At 39.3% G+C, this 24621-nt stretch overlaps 1 protein-coding gene across 1 annotated transcript in view; it reads left to right on the forward strand.

Moving 5' to 3' along the window:
* The window catches only part of RPS6KA2 (ribosomal protein S6 kinase A2), a 157136-nt gene that overhangs the window by 92204 nt on the left and 40311 nt on the right, over positions 1-24621 (forward strand). The window contains exons 7-11 of the mRNA XM_053938453.1: positions 6785-6822; positions 7548-7690; positions 13971-14041; positions 14871-14959; positions 21796-21860. Of these exons, the coding sequence (XP_053794428.1) occupies positions 6785-6822; positions 7548-7690; positions 13971-14041; positions 14871-14959; positions 21796-21860 (406 nt within the window). The remainder of the gene's footprint in view (positions 1-6784; positions 6823-7547; positions 7691-13970; positions 14042-14870; positions 14960-21795; positions 21861-24621) is intronic.

Genomic DNA, 24621 nt, shown 5'->3' on the forward strand with positions numbered 1-24621 from the left:
AAGGTGGACTTTGTAGGTGAGAAGCTGAAGGAGAGGAGACTGTTTATCTCTATTGCAGTTCTATGTGATTTAAATTTTAAATTCAATTTTATGTTTTGGTTAGAAAAATAGTAGTAGCAGTAGTAGTACTGTTTGAATTCAACAGATGTACATAGCAAGCGCTCTCGGTCTTTTGGGCTAGCAGACTTTTTGTAGTTGACCAAATTTTCCAATCTTGCCCATTTATGCAACCAAAACTGGAAAACCAGGGTCTTTGTCAAATATGGGAAGTCACCCTACAATTAAAAACTAGAGGGAGAAAAGTACCAGTTTGTTCCTGATAGAAAATGCAGGTAGGCAGTGGTGACACTCCAGCTGCCACAGCCACAGGCTCTTGCATCATCTGCCAGCAGCTCCTTGGTTTCAGTTTAATTCTGAATTGCTGTTTTATCCATTCAGCATCAACAAATATGTACACAAGAGAATAACTCCAATTCTATGTTTTCTGTTTTAAACCTTGATTCTAGTGACATTCATATGGATCATGCACAACTTTTCTCTCTGATATTAGATGAGGCTGATTTTTGAGATAACACATGAGATATGAATCTGCTGTTAGAAGGTATCCAAACATGAGCTTGTATATTCAAATATGTCACAATGCCATTACATTTTTAGGCATATGCTGTAATTTTTTGCTTTAGGAGAAGTTAGAAATCAAGGAGAAAATTTGGTGTATGTCAAAACTGTTCATTGTATTTGAGATACTGAGACCTGGATTCTTCTGAGTTCTTAGAAGGAAGTGTCACTTAGCATCTCAAAAAACATCTCTCAATGACTCCAGTTGCAAGTGACAGCACTTTATATTACTGCAGACCAAGCTGAAGTGCTTCCAATCAGGGATCAGTGAATCGAGAAATTGGAGCTCATCTAAGGAAGGAAGGTGTCACTGATTTGTCATTGTCACATAGAAGCATGTTGAAATGGTACAGATGGAATGATGGAATCCAGTTTTTTCTATATTTTTGTCTGAGCTGAGACCAGCCATCCCCTTCACTGTACTGCTCTGCTAAAATCCCTCCCTGAGTGTTACCAGTCTGCCAACTGAGACAAGATTTCTCCGGAAGAAAAAGTATCATCACGTAACTAAAGACCTCTACACAGAGAGATCACTGTGTAAAGTTAAGGTGGCAGCCCTCACTCTTGCATTTTTTAGCTTTTGTATATGTGGTTTGTGGCCTTTGATGCACAGTTAAATGGATTAACTGTAATACAGTTTAATTTGGATGCAACTGATGCAGTGTAAAATTAGCTTACATGAATATAACTGTTGTATAGGAAGGACGTAGAAGTTCATACCTGGAGATAAAGCAAGGCTTCTGACTGAAAACTATATCCTCTAAAAATAGCTCTCTAAGTGCAAAGCCTGTGTGTAGTCACACCTTGGAGAGCAGAGCATAACAGCCCATGATTTCTCTGGAACTTCAGGTTTACATTAAAGAAAAAGATACAGCAGAATAAAACAATTACTCTCAGGGGGAAAAAATGCTCCATTTTTGAGTTACATCTGGGAAAGAATATCTTTCTAAATAAGATGATGAAAGAAAATTAGGACCATGTCAGGATGTTCTCATCCTTCCCTTGCCCCCTGGCAGGATCAAGACTATAACAGGTGTGTTGCTAACCTAGGCTTAAAACAGCTGGTGAAGACTGTGCTGTACACAGGAGGCTTCTTGGCAGTGCTCCAGCAGTTGCTCATCTAAAATGTTGCTCTTAATACCTAGTTTGAAATTTCTTTGCTGCCACTGCAGGCCAGTGCTCCTTGGCCTGTCCTCCTAGAAGCCCCAACCTGCTTGTTCTGCTCTCAGCAACAGCCTCAGGGGATTGTGCAATCAACCTTTTCCTTAGACTCTCTTCTGTACCCTAAACAATCCAGGTACTGAACTCGTCTTCACTAGTCAGTCTTTATGGGGCTTCAGTCATTCTCATTATTCCCCTTTGGTTTCCCTTGATTCCTCTCTCCTTTGAAGTGCAACGTGCATAATCACACACATCTTCAGCAGAGGCATTACCAGCATGATTACAGCACGAGGTTTGCTCTGTCAGATTTGCAGAACTGGAGATAAATTAATTAATTCATAATTTCCCAGTTCTCCCTCTCTCCCCTTTATTAAATATAGGCACTGCATTGGACCTTTCATTGTTCAATGCTTTTGCTGTTCTTCAGAAGCTCCCAAAAGTAGCTGCTGGTAGGTTTGAGTTTGCTTATCAGCTCTGTAATTATGCTAAAAAAGCTCGTTGGAATTGTTCATCTTAAAAGAAAAAAAAAGAAAAAAAACCAAAAGAAAACAGCACTGTTCAAACCACTTGAGCCACTTGGAAGAACCCTGAGTGCATTAAAATTTAAGGTTCAGCATTTTTTTTCTAAGATTTCCTGAGCAAAAATCCATGTTAACAATGCAAAGCTATGAATTTCAAGTGCAGCTGGGAGTTGTTCTCAGGTCAGGTATACTTACTTCAAAAAGACAAGTAATAGAGCTTGGTTAAAGACTTGTTTAGAAAAGCAGATACTTGTCTTGAATTGTTGCAGACAAATTCTTCTCCTTGAGTTGTCTTGATGATTTCAGTGACATCCCTTGTGAGACAAGATACTGTGACTGTGTGATTTCAGTCACACTGGAAGCCACTTAAATGGTGAGGCACATTTTTACTTAAGAACTGCACAATCAAGTTATAAAATATGGTATATGTACCCTGGGATATATGGTAAATATACCAAAATAGAAAAATTTGAACTTATTATAAAGTAGTATATGATGCATATTTTTGTTTCTTATGCTGTAGTTTAAGGGCATGGGTGACTTAGAAATAACTCTACCATCTGAAAATGGACAGACTATTATTTATCTTTACCATTTCTCTTTTCAGGAACCTAGATGCACTTTGAGTTCTGAAATAGGGTCTTAGATTAACAAGGAGTGATGTGCATTTTAAGGCTCTTAGTTGTCTACACAAGGGACAGTGTAGACACTATACTCTAAAAAAGCCAAATACCACTTTTTAATGCAGCATGTTGCCAGCCATGACTACTGATTTATGAATGTAACTCCCCTGTGTAGAGAGGGGAAATCTGAGAATCAGTAAAGGATAAAGGCCTATGGTGGCAAGCTTCCATTGATGTAAGCAGTCCCTTTTTGACTTCATTATGTCAACAAAGCTACAGGAGAGAAGAATTTGTGTTCAGCAGAGTGAGAACATGGGGTCATGTGAGATAGTATGGGGTCACATGAACACTGAAATGTCACAAAACACAATGTGTGAGAATCTTCATCTCTTTAGTAGGTATTTGACTACTTCATCTGGTACTTTCATAACAAAATGAAATAAAACACTCTTGATAAAGTCTCAGATTTTATTTCCCACCTGAAAATTTGGCTACAGTTTCTGATTAACATAAAGTGTGGGTTGGATCTTCTGCAACACTGCTCTCACTTAGAAAGGAACTTATGTCATCCAGAAAAAAAAAAACAAAACCAAAAACAACAACAACAACAAACCTGAACCAAAACAAACACCAACGAAACCAACCCCAGAGTTCCAGCTTTATTAGGTTTGGCAGAACATCACATTGATTTGGGGATGTTGGATCTCAAAGTGAAGTCCAGAAGACATGACTCAAAACCAAAAATAAAGAGAGAGAGAAATAGGAGAGAATTGTTCAAGCCTTGATTTAAGACATGATATGAAACAATGCCAACAACTCATAACAAAAACATTTTATCCCCGTGATAAAGCTGCAGTAGAAAAGTTGCTATGGAGTTTGCAGTCCTAGCTCTGCTAGGAGACTTCTCCTGTAGCTCAGACTGTGTCATTCCTCTACTACAAATGTAGCTGCCCCAGCCTCTAGCATGGAGATTTCCAGCCTTTATTTTCTCAAGGCATACTTTTAAACTGAGGTCAGTGAAAGCAGTTTGAATGTTTGTGGGATGGTCCTGATGCTAAAATGTTCAATCAGAGAATAATAGAATATCCCCAAGACAATCCCAAGAGTCACACCATGTGTCTGAGAGCATTATCCAAAAACTCCTTGAGTGCTGTCAGGCTGGTGCTGTGACCACTTCCCTGGGGAGCCTGTTCCAGTGCCCAACCATCCTCTGGATGAAGGAATTTTTCCTAATATTCAACCTAAACCTCCACTGATGCAACTTCAGGCCGTTCCTTCAGGTCCTGTCACTGGTCACCACAGAGAAGAGATCAGTGCCTGCCCCTCCTCTTCCCATTTTGAGAAACTGTAGACTGTGGTAAGATCTCCCCTCAGTCTCCTCTAAGAGACACCCTTATTTTGTGGCATTTTTTTTGTTCCAAGTCTATGTGTGGTTCATTTATTTATGGTGTTGGCATATTTTTCACCTAATAATTGTTACTACTGCTTTGAAGAGAAGGTTTACAATGACAGTATCCTGTAAAAGCACTCTAGCATTAGACTGAACAAATAAAATAAAAAAAAGCCTCCTAGCTGAAGTTTATCATTCAGTATGATTGTAACCTAGTTTAGCATTTAAAAGTAGTCTACTTTTTCATGGTTTTTATAATTTCAAAACATTAACTTAGATGAAAGATTATTCTCAAGCCTGAGTCATATTAAGAACTTCTGGTTGTTTTTCCCCTTCCATAGAATAATACTATCTTATTTCAGATTAGTTTATCCTGCAAACCATAACTAAAGTAATTGTGATTGTCACAATAGAATGCCTGCTATGGATATTGTGGGATAAAAAAAGAATTGTGAGGTGACGAAGATAAAAAGAGAGTACGGAGTATGATCAGATAATAAGTTTGCTTCTACTGTCACAGGAAAACTATTTGTCTGTTGTAATTTGCATTCTTAGAAGCAGGTACTTTGTTCTTTTCTTCTTAATTTCACTCTCAAGATAATTCAGTGCAACAATTGCCCTTTTTTTCCCCCTCACTATTAGCATATTGTTTTCTTTTTACATGAAATACAATCTTTGGTTAGTAACTGTAGCATTATTTGTGCTGCCAGATGGCAAATGTGGAGGCACCCAGATGTCCGAAGGGTGCTGCCAGGGGCCACAGAGGAAGCTGCCAGCAGCTGAGGCATGGTAGAAGGGTGATTAGGGAACATGAGATGGAGGAAGGAACTGTAGATCCCATTTTAGGGGATGTAGGATACATATTCATTGGAAACCAGGATCTATTCATTTTGCTGCTCGTGCAAACAGTCTGAGAAAGTTGCTGTGTGTTTCTGACTCAACCTCAGGCAGTATTATCAGTCTGAGAGCTCTGTTGGTGTTGCCTCTATCCCTTTAATGAGGGCGAGGTGTGAGCCCTTTAATCAGGGCAGAGTATGGGAAACACATATCGTGTACATACCAAAGCAGCATGGATGTTCAATAGGAAATTATGAAATTTAAAACCCATTAAATGTAAAATCAGTGCTTCTGAGGAAATTCCCACAACCTTTGAATTGCATAGTTATTCACAGGGGCTTCCAGGGTGTGAGGCAAAATTTTGGATGGTTTTTGTGAACTCTATTCCCCCTGCTATTTTTCCAGATCCAGGTCTGGGGAGTTCATACATTCATGCTCACTTCTTCACTGGCAGATGTTTTATTCTGTTCTCTTCTGAAGCACAAGTTTAAGGGTTGCAGTCACAAAAATCCATTTAAACGTGCCTGGTATAGACTAGTACTTGAAAATTATGTGTTCAAGGAAACTGTGGAGAAAGAATAAAGGTAAGATGCTTTTGTTGAGAAGAGAAGGCTTTAATTATTGGACTCATGGTACTGACTTAGTTGCTGGCCTTTGATGACTCGCACAACAGCTTTTTCTAAACACATGAATGACAGAAGAACATCTTTTTTCAATTATGTTTCAGTTCAGACACAACTTTTCACAAAAGTATAGCCCATTATATTTGGTTCACTTCTATCCTTTTTTCTTCCCGAATAATTAGATTAAAGTGATTCTCTAAGAGAAGAGGAATATAAAAATAGCTGGCAGTATGCTAGATCAGTTTGAAAAGAGAAATAAACTGAGTCTAATTAGGACTGAAGAAAGACCACCTTCATTACTATGTCAGTTTTTATTTACCAAAAGCATTATTTTTCAAATTTACTGTTCCTTCTTGTTTTCACAAAAACTAGCACTGCTTTTTGTGAACTACAGAAATGTTGGAGTGCTTTTGTTGGGAAAAAATATGTTGGCAGGTGGCAAATGTGAGAACTTGGAATTTGGCTTCAAAGCTGAATTTTCATCTCTGCTCTGGACAGAAGAAATAAGCAGAGGCTGAGATCCATGCAGTTAGGCTGTGACTAGTCACTGTGCTCTGCGATGACTTTTATTACTTCAACATGAACCTTTGGACTTAATTTTAGGTCCAGTGAGTCCAAGCCTTGATTATTTGTGCGATTGCCTTTTCTTGTGACAAGAACAGGAAATGTGTAGCTCCTTCTCCTGCTGGAAGCATATACTCTGCAGCTGTTGGCTTTGAACACCCTGTACTTTCTGAGCTCTGTTTGCATGCCCACCTTGACCATCCTATGGAGCACAGAGGAGGCTCCTCATGGAACTGCCTCAGGCTGTGCGTGCTTCAGACATGAGATTAAAAAAACCTTTGAGGTTCATTTTTCTTTCTGGAGCCATAGAATTCACTAAAGTTTTGTGTACATGAGTATTTGAATCTTGCAATATCTCCTTACCTGACTTAAACATCTTTTATTCATGTTTTTTAACTGCACTTTATGCCTGGCTAATGAATGAATGTTTATTTTTTTGCTTTATAGCATTCTTCTTGATGAAGAGGGTCACATTAAGATAACAGGTATGTGAGAAACAGAAAACTTCCTGCCTATAAGCTGATTTGTTTTTCTGCAGTATGTTGCATGCATCCTGGTCTTTGGTTGGAAGGAGTTTGCTTACAAAAACTTGAAGCCAGATGAGTTTGAGTATTGAGCTTCTCTGTCGATTTGTCAACCCCCATGCTGCACAGCACATGGAGAACATACAGCATTTTCCTGGTAAAATTGTGCTCTTGACTGATGGGAAGCAGGCAGGTTTGGCTGCTTGCCATTGTGGATGGAAGGATGCTTCCGGTATGACTGTTTAATCCAGGCAGAGGATGGCTGGAAAGACATCCCTTTCCCACTCTAGAGGCACTGTTTAGCCAACCTTTTCACTGGTGTAATCTGAGATTATTATTCCTAATACTTTGGAATATAGCTGCACAAGAATCCTTGCTAATGTTGCCTTTACCAAACCTGACCTGTATATATATCTGCTTATTTAAACTCCCTTCTGCCTTGGGCCAGAACCTCATTCTGAGCAGGCAGAATGATATGCCTGTTTTCAGGGTGTATTAAGAAGTGCCAGGTGCTCCACATAGGCAGGGCTCCAGCACACACAGGTCTGTGGCCTCTTTCCGCGCAGGGACAGGAGGGCCCTTCACCAGCTGGTTGGCGTGTTTTGTTCAAACAATTTAAGCGAGCAAAAGCATAAATAATAATTTTTAGAGACCTGACAAGTCCTGTTCTGCTTCAATTTATGTAGATTTTGGTCTGAGTAAAGAAGCCATCGACCATGACAAGAGAGCGTACTCGTTCTGCGGGACAATAGAGTACATGGCCCCAGAGGTGGTCAACCGGCGAGGGCACACACAGAGTGCCGACTGGTGGTCCTTTGGCGTGCTCATGGTAATGCAGAAATTGTCCTCGAGGGGTGGCTGTGGGAGGGATCAGATCCCACAGATAAAAATTGCAGTATCAGTGAAGTTTTTCAGAGAGGTACTGCACTCTCCTCAAGCCAGCCATTTAAAATTACGTGTTCAGATGCTAACCTGCCCCCCACCCCCGCTGCACCCCTCCAGCCTCTTCATCCTGTGTGCTGTTGTTGCTGAGGTAGATGAAGAAAAGATCAAGAAGTTGGTTTGTGGCACAGATTTTTTTCAAAGCTGCATGAACACTGTAAGTTTTTGGAAGTATTGTTTGATCAAGCATAGTGCTGTCCCTCGAGCCCAGACACCAGGCACTTGCTGCTCTCACAGGGTTATGTTTGGATAATGGAGCTGCTCTCTCCTGAGGGGTGCAGGCTGCAGATCTACCCTGTGCTCAGGGCATGGCCATCCCCAGGCAGCTGTGGCTCACAGCAGAATCAGATATTAGCATAGCAATGTGCTCTTCCAATACTGCAACATTTCCTGTGGTATGGAGGCTATTTTTGGTAGCTATATATTACACAACATTACAAAATCCATAGAATATGTTTACATTTTATTCACTTGAAGTGGACAATTGATGCCACCAGAGGAAGCATAGGAAACAATGTGAAAAACAGTGAGAATTTGGGTTGGGGAGGACCTACATCACTGATCTAGCAGTTCAGCATCAGTTAATCTACATAAATATTGTAATTTATTGCCCGAATTGTAAAGGAATGGAATATCCTTATCTCCTGTGGCCACAAATCCATTTGGGGATGCTCAGCACTTCTGAACCATGTAGATTTATTCACAAAAATCAATAGGGTATGTCTCATGCAATAAATCTATCCCTACCCTTTAACTTTTTTATTGTATATTTAATTTGGTGAATAGCTGAGTCTTCTCACTCTTTGTCTCCCATTAAAAGATGGTGCATATGGTGTATAGATTGTTCTTTCACCAGCTAATAAACTCCTAATAAACTGGACTACTTCCTCCCTGGGTTTTGCTAGGCTTTCTTCTTTTTTTTTTTTTCCTTTCCATTGCTCTTTTCAACTCTCCCCTAAGAATTCAGCATATTAGAATAAGAAAAGATAAGAATCCCTATAAAAGGAGATGAATTAAAGAAAGTAAAACCCTTTTAACTCCAAGCTAATGTTTTAAGCCTTTAAGTGTTACCAGATTATTTTAGAGAAAAATATGTCAACCAGTTCAACCTTTTTTCCTTTTCAACATTTAGCTGATTGGGACCAAAAAACCATATATTTTCACACATGAAATGTCTGGCAAGATTTTGTGATGCTGTCTTTCACTTTGCTCTTTTCTCCTTGTTTTCCTTGTTCTGTCATATATATGTTCTACTATGGAAGCTGTTTTTATCAGTCTGAAAAACTTAAGATAATTAAATGCTATTCAAATTATTTATTAGCATTTCTTCCTAAGCACTTTGCAGTATGATGTAAAATAGATGAAGAAAATACGCCAGTTGATGAAATACGCATAGATTCAAAAGAAGTGTATGTGACAGTGTAATTTTCCTATCTAAAATTCCTATCAAAAAAGGGAACATATTAGTCTGATAGTTACAGCATGGCCTGTATCTTCCTCATCATCAGAGCAACCAAACACTCACTTGTCTGTTCTGTTCTGTGAAGAGGGATTGCTGCTTCAGCATGAGGAGTCAGCTTGTGCTGGCAGCTTCTTGCCAACCCACACTGACCAGGGCACAGACTAGAATCAAACTGAATGATCCTTGCACACTCCTTAAATGTGGCATGTTGTGATTATTAATAGCAAAACAAACTTGTCTGAAAATGACCAAGTTCTGGTCTTATTTATTAATTGTGTTATTAATTATTTCATGAATTATTATTCACCTGCCAACAACAACATTAACTGTCAGCAACAGTAAAACTTCAACAGTTGTCAACAGCAGTAGAACTTCATTTACTGCCAGGTCTTTGACACAGGCCACACAGCTGAAACTGTTACCTGCTCTGTTTGTTTGCTGCTGAGTTTATTTGAATTGTTTTATGGTAGCTTACTGTGTGTCAGCAGGTACAGTTACACAAATCTTAAAATTCACCCCTTCCAGCATTCCAGAAGACAGTCCCTGCTTCTCATTAAGTATGTGGTGATGACTGCTGAAACACTTCAATAATTTCTGCTGGTGAATTTATGTGGTTTATCATGACCAGACAGTTTTCCTTTTCTGCCTTTCTGTATCTTGCTCACTGCATTGGAGGTTTTGGATAGGATATACTCTGCAAAAGCTTTGTATCAAGAGATCTTCATGTACAAGTGTTTGGCCTACATTGCTAAAAAGTTGGGTATGAAATACCTTTTCAGCTCCGCTGCAAGAGTTTTTGATGCCCACACTGCCATTTCTGTAGCCCAGATAAACTGTTCTGCCTGATCTAACATGTCAAACCTCTTGGAAGGCCTCACAAAGCAGTGTTTTTGTAGTTCATCCTACCAGCTGATTTACAAGGTCACAGACCTTAGGAAAGTTGTATCTCTTTCAGTTCAGGAAAAAAAACCACTGTACACCTTTGAGAGTCATGTGAGCAGAGAGGGAAATATAATTACAGAAATGGCTGTGATGACTTGGTAGCAGTCCCAAACAAGAAAAAAATGTGTTTATATGTGTCAGCAAGTAATTAAGTCTTCACAAGAAAAGAAAATGTCCCTTTGGTATCCAAAGTATTCAGCTCTGTACTAATTTTGTGACATTGGAAAAATCAATGCAAAACATCAAAGTATCAGTCTTCTTTTACAAAATCCCATTATTACACTTTTTTTATTCCCAGTGCAAGAGATGGTCTTCATGAACATTATTTTGAATGTTTATGCTTGTTGCTGTGTTAAGGGGTTCAACCCTTTGTGAACACTAATTCATTATGTTTCACACAGATAATGAAAAATATTTAATGCATTTTGCAAGTATTAAACTGAGTGCTTGAGCAGTTCTCAGATACCTGGAAAATGACTGGAAGTGTTGAGAGGACAACCTGGCCATTCTGATGAGAGTGTCTCTCTCTGTTTTCCAAAACTGAATGGTTTCAAGTTTCTTTGTAACTCTGAGTTTTATCCTGTGCTCAGGATACTTCAGCAGACTTGGGCTGAAGTAGTTTGCACAAAATGCTCTTCTTCCATTCATTAGGAAGATTCATGCGGCAGTTACCCAGGCTGAGGATTTTTTCTCACTCATTATCTTCTCCAATAACCTTCCTGGGTCACTTCTTGAATCCTGAATTTCCTCAGGAAATGTGGCACGCTTCTCCAAGGTTTTCCCACACCTATATCTTCTGGGAGGTGCTCATGCTTTGCCTACTGAAATTGGAGACTGCCCTGAAAACTAGAGAAAGGGAGCAATGCATAGTGTATTGAGACCTCAGCACGGATTATGTGACTCCAGAGGCCCATTAAGCCTAATTCTGTGGTTCTCTAAATAGGCAGCTGAACTGGAACAAAGAATATTTGCCTTTCTTGCACTTTCTATGGTACAGAAAGGAAGTCAAGGTTGGAGGGAGGTGCAGCCTTCAGAAATCTAACAGAAGATGGCCCTCCAAAACACCTGGGAAGTGAATTGGTGGGAAGGAAGGAGCAAACAGATGGTTTCTACAGATGGAGAAGTAGAGAAAATGAAAATTGAGATCCCCAGCAAAACTATAGGGACTGCTTTAATAGACAAAAATACTGCAGAGTTCATTCACCCCTAGTCTCAGCTTCTTGTCAACCTGCTGTGACCCATACAGCTCTGTATTTATGTGCAAGAGTGTGAGCAGCATGTTCTCACTTCTGTTTTCATTTTCAGATTTAGCAAGATTTTTGACTTTTTGAAAAAATAAGCAGGAAGACAGGTAACTGTGCAGTGGAATGATAGCTTTAACAATTTCAATTTTTTTTCAGTCTTGTTCTTTCATTTTGAACCTTCAACAGATTTAGTCAGGACTGTTGAGAAACTAATGCTTTCTTCCAGATGCTGCTTAGCTAAATTCATTAAAGTAAAAAGCTGTGGTACTCTTAACTTACATGGCTGCCTTTCACTTTAAATATTGATGTTAACTGCATTTCTTCTGAACTTGAATTAATCTCAACATTAGGCCTGCACAACTGGAGATGTGGTAACAAAGTGCTGGCCTCTACAGCAGCACAGTAAATGTTTCCTGCAGCCTCCAGAGCAGTCATTCCCCCTGCTCCCTCCTGCAGCTTAAGTTTCTTCCAAATTCCTTCCTTCTTGTCTCTGTCCCTTGCAGTCATGGTGCATTTGCAGGTATTCCTGGGATATTGGGTTGGGTGGGAACTACAGTCCTTTCCCACATAGTCACTGACCAAGTTGTTGCTTGTATCTGTATCATCTGCATCAGCAGTGTCAAGCCCATTTATGCTAGTATAAATGAGACATAGCAGCCATTGTTGGTGCCACTAAATTAGATTTATTATAATAACAAAGTAATGTGAGCAAGAGTAAGTGAACATTAGGTATTTACCATAAGCATAAACGCTCTAGAAATCACCAGGAGGGTTTGGTACAATCTGTACCATTGCTGCTGCTGCCCTGGGAAGCACTGTTCTCTACCCTTCATTCCCAGTATATCTGAGCACTTCCATGAGAACTAAGGCTTTAATAATGACTTCAGAATGACTTTGAAAATGGTATTTAAGCTCCAGTGTCATCTAGGCAGGTTTAAAAATTCTCCCCCATTATGTTTCTTTGTAGAAAACGAGCTGCTTTCCTCCAGGTCTACCAGGCAGCTCTTTTCTTGCCTCTCCTAACCCAAGCAGAAGTTAATACATTTGTTTTTTTCCAAATCTTGTTTATATTTGGCAGCCATATACATTTTTTAAGTGGGTTTATTTCTGTTTCTACTATGTGTTTTAGTGCCTTGAGGTAATTTGTTACTAATGAAGATTAATCCTTAAATTAACTATATTCAATTAGTTATCTGACTTCTAAACATCTCCTCTGCCCTTCTCCCAGAATTAGCATTGCAGGTTCACCATTAGTTTTCTTCTGTTTTTTATATTTTTCTTCTGGTATAGCTGTATTTAATCTGGGCATGAGGACGGGTGAAGCTGTGGGGCAGTCTGACACAAATTTTGGTAATGAAAGAATCCTTCTTAGCACAAATGTGCTTTGTGGGAGCACTGTGGTTTCTTGTGGGATAAGGTACAAAAACTATATAAGACTTGAAGAATCCTTCCTGCCTTAGCAGGTTATAGCAATGAGTATTAGTTATTAGATTAATTAATTACACTAATTAATTATTTCACTATAGTAGAAGAGATCCAAAGCCTGAGTGACAGACACAAACAAGTAACAGTTCACCCTACCCGCAATGGACACAGTTTTCCTTTGTGTCCAAGCTGAATTATGTTCTTGATGTCTTTATATTTGGTGATGCACAGCCTTCAGCCTCCCTTAGTCAGAGCAAGCAGCTGCCACTCCATAAAACACCATGGTGAGAGCTGTGTGAAAGACCTGGTGTTGAATCCAAGTTAGGCAAGCTTCTTCAGCTGGGGTTCTGTTTTTTTTTTTTTTTTCACTTCTTACAGATGTGAAATTCCTGTCAAATTTACTGAAAGCACTAATTTGTCTCCAAGGAACCATAACTGATTGATGTTTCAACACTTGACTTAGGCAAATAATTGATGATGACTGTTGAGTTTTGCTTTGAGATTTGGGTTCGGTTAAATGTGACATGAGATTCATCACTGAGTACAGACTGAGGAACCAAAGCAGAAGAGAAAAGGCACACTCGAAAGCCTTGAGAATGTGGAGTTTAGTCTTGTTTCTCCTGCAAAATATCAGAGAGGCATCTCTAAGTGTTGCAAATACACAATGAAAGAGGTGGTTTGACTCAACTTAAAAAGGTGGGGAGTGGCATATCAAATCCGTTTTTCTTGCATGGTAGAGCATGCCAAACACCTAAGAAGAGCCATATCCATGCAGGATAAAGATCCCTCTAGCCAAATACCTCATTGCCAGCATTGGTCATAAAACAACAGGTGCTGGAGGAAGCACCATATGTGACACTTCTTCTCAAACATACCAAAACTTGACAACAAATATCAGTGTAAACAGTTTGTAACACATCTCTAGAATGGAACAGTCATCCAGACGTGCTGGGCCATTTTTAATTGAAGCACAGCTTGTTGGATTATTTCTTTTCCTCTAGTTTTCAGTTGTGTTGGAAATAGAAGGTAGATGTGTCAGTTATGCAGACTATCCCAATGCACGTTTGATTTACCATTTTGTTGCTACTCCACAGTTTGAGATGCTGACGGGATCATTACCCTTCCAGGGAAAAGACAGAAAGGAGACAATGGCACTCATTCTCAAGTGAGTATCAAAACTGCTTTCATTCTTCTAACTGTGAGTTAACTCTACCATCTGGAGACTCCATAGGGCCCAAATATTTGATGAGTAGAGAATAATGATGTACATAATGAACTTTCCAAAGCCATGCAAGGCATGAATTTAGTAAGACAGACAAAGCTGATGTCTGTGTTTAACTCTGAAGTTGCCTTCAGACTAAACATGTACTGGAGTAGGAAGTGCATTTCTGAGAGGGACTTACAAAAGAAATTTATCTTATTTTTTGTGATAATGTCAGTATCCACAAAATGTGGGAGAGTCAGATTTCTGTAGGACATCTTATATTTTGTTGTTGCCAAGTTTCAAATCTTCTCCTTTGCGATGTCCCATTCATTTAATGTTAAATGCAGACAAAAGTATTTGAAGCTTAGCTTTGCTTTCTACTGCATTTTTTGTGTAGTAGTGAATGGCCAAGAGAAAAGCTTTATTCTCTTTAAACAGTATGCAGTTTAGTATACATTTTTTTTCATTAAGTTTGATTGTTTAAATTCCTCTTGATTGCCAAATTTATTCCAGCAAACTAAAAAAGTGAAAAAATTCTGTAGGAAAATTGCCTATTTAGGTTGCAAAAATCTTATGAGATTAGATCTGTTCTACCTCTAGTGAAGTTAGTGGTAAAACCTTCCTTAAGATCAGCTTCTCACTCTGCATTGCACTATGCTTAGGTAGCCTTTGGTCACAGATTTCATGTGTCTGCCCATCATGACCACTACAGTTCCGCTGTTTCTGCCACAGTGGGATGGAAAAAAAGCTTGGAAAATCTATTTTCTTTTCAAGCATTGTGTTCTTTCAGAGCCAAGCTGGGAATGCCACAGTTTTTGAGCATAGAAGCCCAGAGCCTGCTGCGAGCCCTCTTCAAAAGGAACCCCTCCAACAGATTAGGTACGTGTGTGTTTGATCAGCACATTCGTTTTGTGCTCCCTGACTTTTGGGGGGTGAGTTGCACCTCTCAGCTCATCTTTTCCAGTGATTATCCTCTTCATTAGATGGCATTTGGCATTCCTTCCCAGAGCACAGTGAAACTTCAGCATCACTAGAGGAATTTGTAAGGAGTACGGGCAAAGCATTGAAATCTAAAACATGATATCAACTTGTGTTTCATTTTTTTGGTAAAGAGGGTGAGTGAACTGCCAGCTTTTATGAATGATTTAAGATACCTGCTGTGTATGATAATATAAGGAACTGAGAAACAAATGTGGTTTAAAATCTGTATAATTTAGCTACAAATCTCAGGTTTCATCTCTCCCATTCTCAAATGCATTTCAATCCTGTCTCATTCTGTTAGCTAGGGGCAGTCTTGCAGTAGACTTTATTCCTTATTAGCCAAATACAACATGTCCTTTTTAGTGATGTTGATGCCTTGGAGTGGCTACCGAGAACTGAGGCTAGACAGAGTTAATAGAATAAAGTAGGTATTTATAAAAGGCCTTCAATAGATACATCTTGGGCGGTGCTACAAGATGGACAATGGTCACAAGTTTTTCAGACAGTGTAAGTTTGGTCTATTTGCATATCAGGGGTTAATCCTTCAGTTACAGGTTCAGGTAATGAAGCCATTTTCCCCCAGCTCACTCCCCACAATTCACTTTTGTTTATACTTTTCGGGGCCTGAGGCTGTGCTGTGTCCTTGGATCTCAGGCCTAAAGGGATTGTTTTGTCTGACCAAAACATGAAGACACTTTATATGGAGTTTAGACCTTTGCACTAATGCAGTATAGGACTTGAAAGATATAAAAGCTAAAATCTTAAGGCATCAATATGTCTTCACCCTTTGTTAATAATCCTGTTTAGATTGTGATAAACTAAACATATATACTGGATAATGTATCTTACGTCATCTGTAGCTTTGATTACAGGTTTTATGAAGAAATTAATTGCATTTGATGAGGTCATGGATAATGCCTATGGCATGACTGCCACTGCAGATTTTGTTGTTGTTCCCCACAGGCATGTGGGGACAACCCAATCAAGCCCAGTGCTGGGTGGCAGTGGGGAGTCATCCTGCAGTGTGTCACTGGCCCCTGTCCTGCCAGGGGGATCCCATATGGCCCACAGAGGGAATGCCTCCCCATTTGTTTTACCTCTTGATCTAAATGGTAGCCTTGTATTCTGATATACTGCAAACACGAGAGTAGAAAAACACATTTTCTCAGCAGGTTTCAATTGCTCTCAAGAAACTTGTTTTACACAGGGGAAGAACAGAGTATTGGGATTTCTAGGTTTAATCTCTCTTCAGAAAAATTGGATGCTGCACCAAATATGAACTTTTTCCCACTTCCTATCTCTATTTCTTTCTGCTGTTTCCTCCCTGTCTCCATCTCTTGGTTTTATTCTGCTCTGCTTGTTTTGTGGCTTCTCACAAATTGCTATCCATCCAAAATGGAGCTCCAGTGAAGTCAGTGGGAGTTTCTGGATATACCGGTCCTTAAAAAGCTGCTCATGCTAAAACAATTCTAGCCCTCATATGTTAATAATGGGGAATTGCTAGGGGTCAGCTTTTTAAAACCTGAGGTGTATTGAAATACTGGGAAGGCTTGGAGGGAAAAAAAAAAAAAAAAAGAAAGAAAGAAGGACATTATTTATAATACAAATGTCCAAGGAAATAAAATCTAAAAGGGCATCAGAAAAAATAGATCTTAATATTTCAGGGATAATGGTAGAAAGCTCCCGAAGGCATTCTCTGTTTTAACTGATTGAGAATCAGCACAAAGGAAGATGGAAAGGAACCTGTTGATAACAAAAGAAGAAAAGCTTGAATAGTTGGCCTAAATACTGAACAGAAGTCAGTAGATAAAAGGACTGCTTCAGCCTTGTGGATTTTCGCTTTTTCTGCAAAAGAAATAATAACATTTAAAGAAAAGTAGACTTAGAAATCCTGATTTGAAAATTCATTGGAAAATTAATGAAGCATGCTAGAATAAATGAACCACATTATGGATCAAACAGTTGATTTCAGCCATTATTTCATAAATTTGCTAATATGGAAAGTGTATTTAGTTCCAAAATCCAATTTTAAACATTTGCAAGACAAAAGATGCTTTTTGCCATTTGATTTTGGTATCTTAACAAACAGAAGTAAAGATTGATGATGTATTCTGAAATTTTGCTTTGAAATTGTGTTTTGAAGCTTTGAATTATTAATGGAAGAAATATTTGGGTTGAAGTGAGTTAGGCAAGACTGAAAAGAAACTTAGTAATCTGATTTACCCGCTTCTATTTTTAAGTCTGATGCCCATATTAATATTTGTGACAAATTTTTAAGTAATGGAAAGTCTTCCTTTGGTATCCCTGGTTTTGGGCACTATCTGTTCTTTTCTGAGCCTATTTGCTGTACAAATAGTCTGCTTAGCACTGCTTTGGTAGTATTGCTCTAAGGACAACAATTTCAGATTATGGATAAGCATAATTTTAAACTCTTAAACTAACTGAATACCCAGACAAATAAGGAGTAAGCACTCAGAAGTAAAACTTTAGGATGAAAGTGTTAGTTCGTTACATTTCCAGGAACTAGGTAAGGCACTTGCTCTAAGGCCTGGATCTCTCAGGTAGGTAAAAAAATTATTTATTATTTAACATGATTATTTAACAAATACATATTAAAAATATATTTTATATAAAAAACAAATTATCTAACAAACTCCCTATGCTGCTGAGCAGTATGAAAGTGTCCAGGGTCCTTATAATTGAGACACTCGACCAAGAAAGTTTAAAATAAAAGCATATACCCATAGGCTCAGAGTAAAAGCCAAGGAAATCATTACCATTTTCTTAATCACATGTTCTCAGGTAAGATACATTCTGCTTTGGCACATAGAAAACTTCAGGCTTTAACTTTTTAAAATTATAAGTTTAAGCAGAAAACAGCTTTCACCTTTGTCAGAGTGACAGTAAAGCTTTCTTGTAAACCTTAGAAAAATACCTCAAAAATTCTAGCTCACTAAAAAGATTCTGAAGCTGTCAAGACACTAAAATTTTATTATTTGCAACTAAGAAGTTAGAAACTCCTTCTGATGAATTTGAATATCCAAGTAATCAATTTTCAGGTTTCTTAGGTCTTCTTTCCCCCCCCCTAATATTTCAAGGCTCCTGTTGGCCATAATGATTCAATAATCAAAAACAATTAAAAATAAAACATTCTACTCTTACTGTTTGCAGGCATTTTTATTGCAGGCATAAAACTTAAATAATTAAGTTCTCAGTAATGTGAGGTTGCTTTTATATAAATGCATTCTATAATGTGTTTAACCTGGCAATTTGATCTGAAAGAATTATTTATCTTCTCGGACCCTCAGGGGACTGGATGGCACATAAGAATATTTGCAGGCAATAGGTTTGATTGTGCTGATTATTCTTGACTGATAGGTCTTATTGCCAAATTGAAGTGAAGTTAAAAAACCCAAACTCACTAGAAACTTTGAGGAAGGTGAAAGGTTTGTGGTGGTGCAGTGCGCTGCTGTGTGCTGTGCTTCAGATGTTTGCTGAATACCCATCTCTGTGCCAAGAAATGTCCATCCCCATGCAGCAGGCCTTTCCAGTCACGACCTCTGCAGTGTTTTTCTTTTCTCCACGAAAGCACATCTCTTCTCAGTACCCTTTAGATTTGCAGGTGGTAGATAAGTGGCTGAAACATGCTGAGCAAGCCCAGAGAGACTCCACCATAAGCACTGATGCCTAATGTCTCCTGAGGACTTTTGCAGTGAGGTCAGGGCTGTCCTCCTGGTTCCCAGAGCTGGTTCTGAATGCACCCTTGGGGTGCTCTGCTCCTCCAGCTGAGGAGAGGACCAGGCCACATGCTGCTGCCTGCAGCCACAGCACACAGTCCAGGAAGGGGTTGTGGGCTACACCAGTAATTCTTATGGCAGGGAGGGTCAGGGAATAAAAACTGCAGGAAGTGCTGAACCTTCTCCATAGCATAAAATCAGTTGCTAAGAATTGGAAGTGAGCCACTCCCTGCAAAATGAGGCTATTACCATCTTAAATCTCTTTATTAAGACCTTGCACTTTACAACATATTCCTTCTGTGCCAGAGCTGAGGTGGCCCCAGCTGAGAAATTAAACTTTTTCAAACAAATGCCTGCCTCAACTGCATGCTTGCATTTATTAGTAAACACGGCAGCCCCCACTAAAAGAAGTAGCTGGGGGTGGACTTTTTTTTCTTGGTCCTTATATCTTTAGGTTTGTGGGAAAAAGAAGAACAACAGTAGCAAAAATTGTGGCTTTCAAAGAGATTATCTGAAAAAAAGCATGTCATTCTCAACACACAATGACATATCCATTAGGCTAAGCAAGAGGAAAACAGAAGTGGTAGGGAAACGGCAGAGCAGAGAAAATGGAATGCATTAGCAATTATCCTCAGTCTAGAATATGTTACTAGTGTCTTATAGTGTCTGAGCATTTATCCCAGTCCTGCAAAATCAGTCTGGCACTTGGGTTTCATCCTGATGTGGTAAGGGACATTTAATGCATGTTGCAGTTTCCATCACCACCACTCAACTCAAAGCATTTTTCACAGATACTTCTTTTCTGGAGATTTGCTTAATGTAATTCTCTTCAGAGTAACTCTGTTGGTTTTGTGTTTCTGTTGGCATTGCTAAAATCAGAATGAATCTGCCAAGGGAATCTTGCAGACTTCAGACTGTGCATTGAACAAAAATATGCTAGGGAAATAATAGAATAAGTCCTATTCAAAGACTTGTTATTTTCTTGTTCAATACCCATGGACCACAAACAACTGCCTAGGGATATGTAAGAACAGGATAAGCATATGTGTTACTTCACCCAAATTTTCACCTACCCTATTCCTGCTTTAAGGTCAAGCAAAGGGTTTCCCAAGCCTCTTGTGGTTTGTCGATGAAGTAATCTTCAACAGATTATTTTCAACAGACTTTCCTGGCCTCCCCATGAACCCATATAAGTATTTTGTGCCACATAGTCTTTTCCAAGTAATTCCACATCACACAACTGTCTGTTTCCTGAGGAAACATCTCCAGGTTCTCTGAACCTCATTCCTGTTGGCATCATTTAGTGATCTATTTTATACTTCCTTGGTCATCTGTTTCCAGGCTGAAAAGTCCTGACTTACTCAGTCATTCCATAATATTACTTGTTGGCCTTCTTTGATTCTTCCTAACTTTAATCAGTATACCATTTTACAGGGGAGTGTGTCAGCTACAATCCATACTCCAGTTGCAGAAATGCAACAGACTTACACAGTGGCAGTGCAATGATGTTGTCCCTTTTGTCCTCTTTTTCTAAGGTTTGATTTCATGTTGTGTTTGCCTAGAAATGTCTGTCTGTCATAACTCACAGACTCCTCAGCAGGACTGGTCACCTCTGAGCACATAATTTTGTATGGCAAGCTAGGATTGTTCACGCTCATGGGCATCACTTGCCTATACTGAAAGATTACTGGGATGGGGAATTAAGCAGGAGACCATCCCTCTTCGCTGTTTTCCAGCAGGCCTGGCAGACAGTCCCGCATGTTATGTTTACAGAGTGTTTGCTTCCCATATCCATTCATCAGTGAGTGTTAAGCAGGTTGTAGGAAGCAGTTCCTGATCACTGCATTTTGACAAACATCCATAACAGTCTTGTACACAAGGAGAGCAGACATCACATTTTACCAAAGCTTCAGTTGTCAAGGCCTTTGTAAAGTTGCTTGTAATGCTAATCTTCCCAAAGTGCAAATATTGCATGTATAAAAAGCTGAGTCCTCTGAGCTGCTGAGTGCCCCTTGCAAGGTGCTTAGGAATCCCAAATCCTTTTGAGAATCAAGGTTGCTCAGCATGCTTGAGAAGAAGTAGGCTGGGTAGCCTTCAGGAACTGATTCCAGAATTGCAGTGCAAAGCCTTTGCTTCCAGAGTTTAATTCTCCTTGAAATGAAAATGAAATTGCTAATAATAAGGTCAAATCAAGCCCAAAAATGGCATTCTAAATCCTCTCTGACAGTTCTTTTAATTATTACTGAGTACTGGTTTGGTTCTGTGATAGCACTGAAGCAAATAAATTGAGCTGAAGGAATGAAAAAGTCAATATTCAGTGAAAACATAAGGCAAAAATGATGAAGGAATTAGATTCATTACCAGATCTCAGAAGACTTTGCCACAATTTCCTACAGTAATGTAACAGAAATTTAATGGTGAAGGAAACATAACACTGAGAGTGATGATTTTGGTGCTCACAGGAATCTGAAGACAGTATGTGAAGAGGGGGAGCTAAAACCCTGGCTTACCTCAAAACATTTTGGAGCTTTTTGGCATTTTGAGTCTGTACTTGCCTGTACTGCAGCTTTCTGTGCCAGTGGAGAACAGTAGCTAGTCAAGATTTGAAAGTCAGTGTGGATAGAAAAACTGCCACTGGTGGAGCCTTGCCAGAGTATCGGGATTTCCTGGGGCCTTTCCTGACCTTGCTGATGCATGCCCTCTGCTGTGGCTGACATCCCCAGCCTCACCCAAAGCCTGGGCAGCAGCCTCAATTAGAGAAAAGTAAAAGACCCTTGGGATCAGAATGTCCTTAATGAAGTGCCCTTGTCAGTATCTTTGTCAGTTTATACTGTGATGGCACTTGCACCATTCAGAATTTCTTGACTAGAACCTTTCAGATCAGGACTCTCACTTTGTCAGAAGAAAAGTGGGGATGAGGAGGGAGAGTGGAGAAGAGACATCATGCAGCTCTCTTATAAGCATGACTTCATTTTGATTCTTTCATTCTCTTCTCAGGTGCTGGATTTGATGGTGTGGAAGAAATTAAGCGTCACCCTTTCTTTGTTACTATAGACTGGAATGTAAGTGGAGCAGCATTATTTTATTTTTAACTACATTTTTTTAAGACAAACTTGCCATACTTAGGAAAATGATTGCTTTCTCTTAACATAGAGAGCCTACCTTGTCTAACACAGAGGAGTTAGAGCCTTTTCAGTGGGTGCCTCTGTCTCTCTTGCATGTGTGTTGGCTTCAGTACTCAAAATTGGAACAATTGATCAAATTAAACATTATTCAAGTAAGGCATGTCAGATGTGATGAACAGAATGGTAAACAAGGATTTATTTTATTGCTATCAGGTACAGGTCATAAAGGTGGTGGTGCAGATTATCTGAGTATTTGATTTAGACTCGTAAGAGGTTAAATCTCACATTTTCAGCATCGTAATTGTTCAAATTAACTTATTCTTAGACAAACCTGAAGGCAAACATTTTTCATTCCTGATCTGGACATCTGCCAGTGCATCAGACCTGCTGTTTGCCACATCCCCTAGCATTTTCTAGTTTAATTTTATCTGACTTGTGTCATGGTATTGTTGTATCTCTTCAGTATTTAATGCATTCACTCATGAGTGCTAGTATAACAGGTAACATTGATGCAGTTCTTACCAGAAATTCTGGTAAACTGTGTGAATCTGTGTGACAGAGCCGTTCTCAAACTGCTGCCCAGGACTTTGCAATAAAGCTAATTCCTCCATGAGAGAACATTTCGTGGTGCCCAGGTAGCCTTTGAAAGGCCCACAAAGCCATTTATTTTGGGAAAACTCATTAGAAAAATCTAATTTGGGTTGCATGTTGAAGAGTTGTCATGACTCATAAACATATTAAAACATAATTAATGAAGGTGGGTTTTGAGACTTTCCTTTATAGTCCAGCTGACTTTTAGAGCCATTAAATATGTTGTAGAGTCCACAGTGTCTTTCCTTTTCTGCTTCTTACTAATCATGAGATTCTGTGTGAAGGCTCTACATTTATGAAAACAGTGAGGGATAATTTAAAAAATAGAGAATCCAAAGACTTAGGTTGTTGATGATTATGATAATTATTAAATGCTAATATTAATATCAATAACAATAATACTATTTTCTATATTTCCCCCAATATCTCCACAGTCCTCAGCTTTGCAATCAAAATATAGGTCAAATAACTACATCTTGATGTAATAAGAAGCACTGTAACAGTGAGAGGGTTTTTCTTCTGTGTTTGTTAGGGGAGCAGCTCACTAACTCATCATAAATAATTGAGGCTCTGCATCTTGGAAAGGTTTTCAGAAAAGTCAGCTCTGTCCCATGAGAATACTCAAGAGCACCTTCTGTCATGATAATTGGTGATTGTTTCAAACTCTGTTCTTTAGGGAACAATTTCATGCCTGTCCTAAGGAAACTCTACTGTCCTCCATCATTTGAAAAAGCTCTTATGGACAGGGAAATATCTACCACAAAGAAGATAGGTATGCTTGAACATGCCTTGGGGCTAGAGAGGAAGGTAGATTTAATTGCCTTTTGATGTGTTATCGAGCCCTCTAACTCTGCTGTGAAATATAGCTGTTAAAATCCATTTTAATCCAACATAATTAGTGCTTATTGCACTCTCTCAGAGACAGATCACTATTACACCAATCAGCTATCATCTTTGTAATATATTTCCTCATTTTATCCTAATTTTAAATCACTCAAGGAGATCTTGGAAGGCTTATCTTGTTCCAGCAGCTACAGTACTGTATGTATTTCAGAGCAGTGTGAGCCTGGCCCTGAGCTGAAGCCAGAACTTTGACTCTCAGTAATCATCCAACCAGTTGTTAACATGTTCTCCATGTGCAGAAACAGACCAGGGTCAGAGAACAGAAATGGATCATACATGGATGTTTCCATCTATAGCACTGATCTCTGTACAGTTGGAGGAAAAGAGTCCCCGGTGCCCTCATTTTGTTCTCCCATAATCTATACAGAATCTCCCACATCAGTTTGCAGACAGTCAGCAAACAGCACTGTTGAGATGGAACAGAAATGATGATTTACTTTATGCCTTGGCAATATAAAGACCTCAGAGAGCAAGAGGCAAGCTCTTTTGGAGAGCATCTGTGCTACCTTAGCAGCTATGATAGACAGGACTGCTGTGACTGACAGCACAGAAAATTTCAGCAACTGTAGTAAAACAATCCTCTATCAAAAGCTCCCTTATCATGAAGGGTAAGAATGGGTTAGTGTCTCCTAGAAATGCAGTGTGAAACAGGTTTGCTTTTAAGCATGATTTTTCCTACAAGACCGACATGATAACCAGGAACAAAGCACCAAGTTGCATTATCTAATTTTATAAGACAGATTCAAAACAGAAATGAGTTAGCTTTTCCCTTCTAAGTCATGTGTGAAGTCTTGGTGTTGCAGTCATACTAGAACTGCAAATGGAACCCTGTGACTCGGGCTTTCCCTTCACAGTATTTTCAGAGCTGTTCCCTTGGGGTTTGGATTGGAGCTGGTTATTTGCTCTGTTCCTGAAGCGTTTACCTGTTGGGGCAGTCATTTCCCATATTTTACTGTCTTCAAGCAGACATAACCAGATATAATGTCTGGTTTGGATGAACACCCAGTGGAAACAGCACACACAGTGCAGGAACAGCCCCTGTCATGATGCTGCAGATGCTGCCGCCGAGCACAGCGTGCTGGTGCCATGTGACCACTGCATGCAGAGGCACAAGGGCAATCCTGGAAAACTTCAGTGTGGCCAGGGAACCCTCCTCCCCCCAGAAGCCATTCCTATGTTCCAGGATGCCATCCTTCAGCAAAAT

The sequence above is a fragment of the Vidua chalybeata genome, chromosome 3, assembly GCF_026979565.1.
Source record: "Vidua chalybeata isolate OUT-0048 chromosome 3, bVidCha1 merged haplotype, whole genome shotgun sequence".
NCBI lineage: Eukaryota > Metazoa > Chordata > Aves > Passeriformes > Viduidae > Vidua > Vidua chalybeata.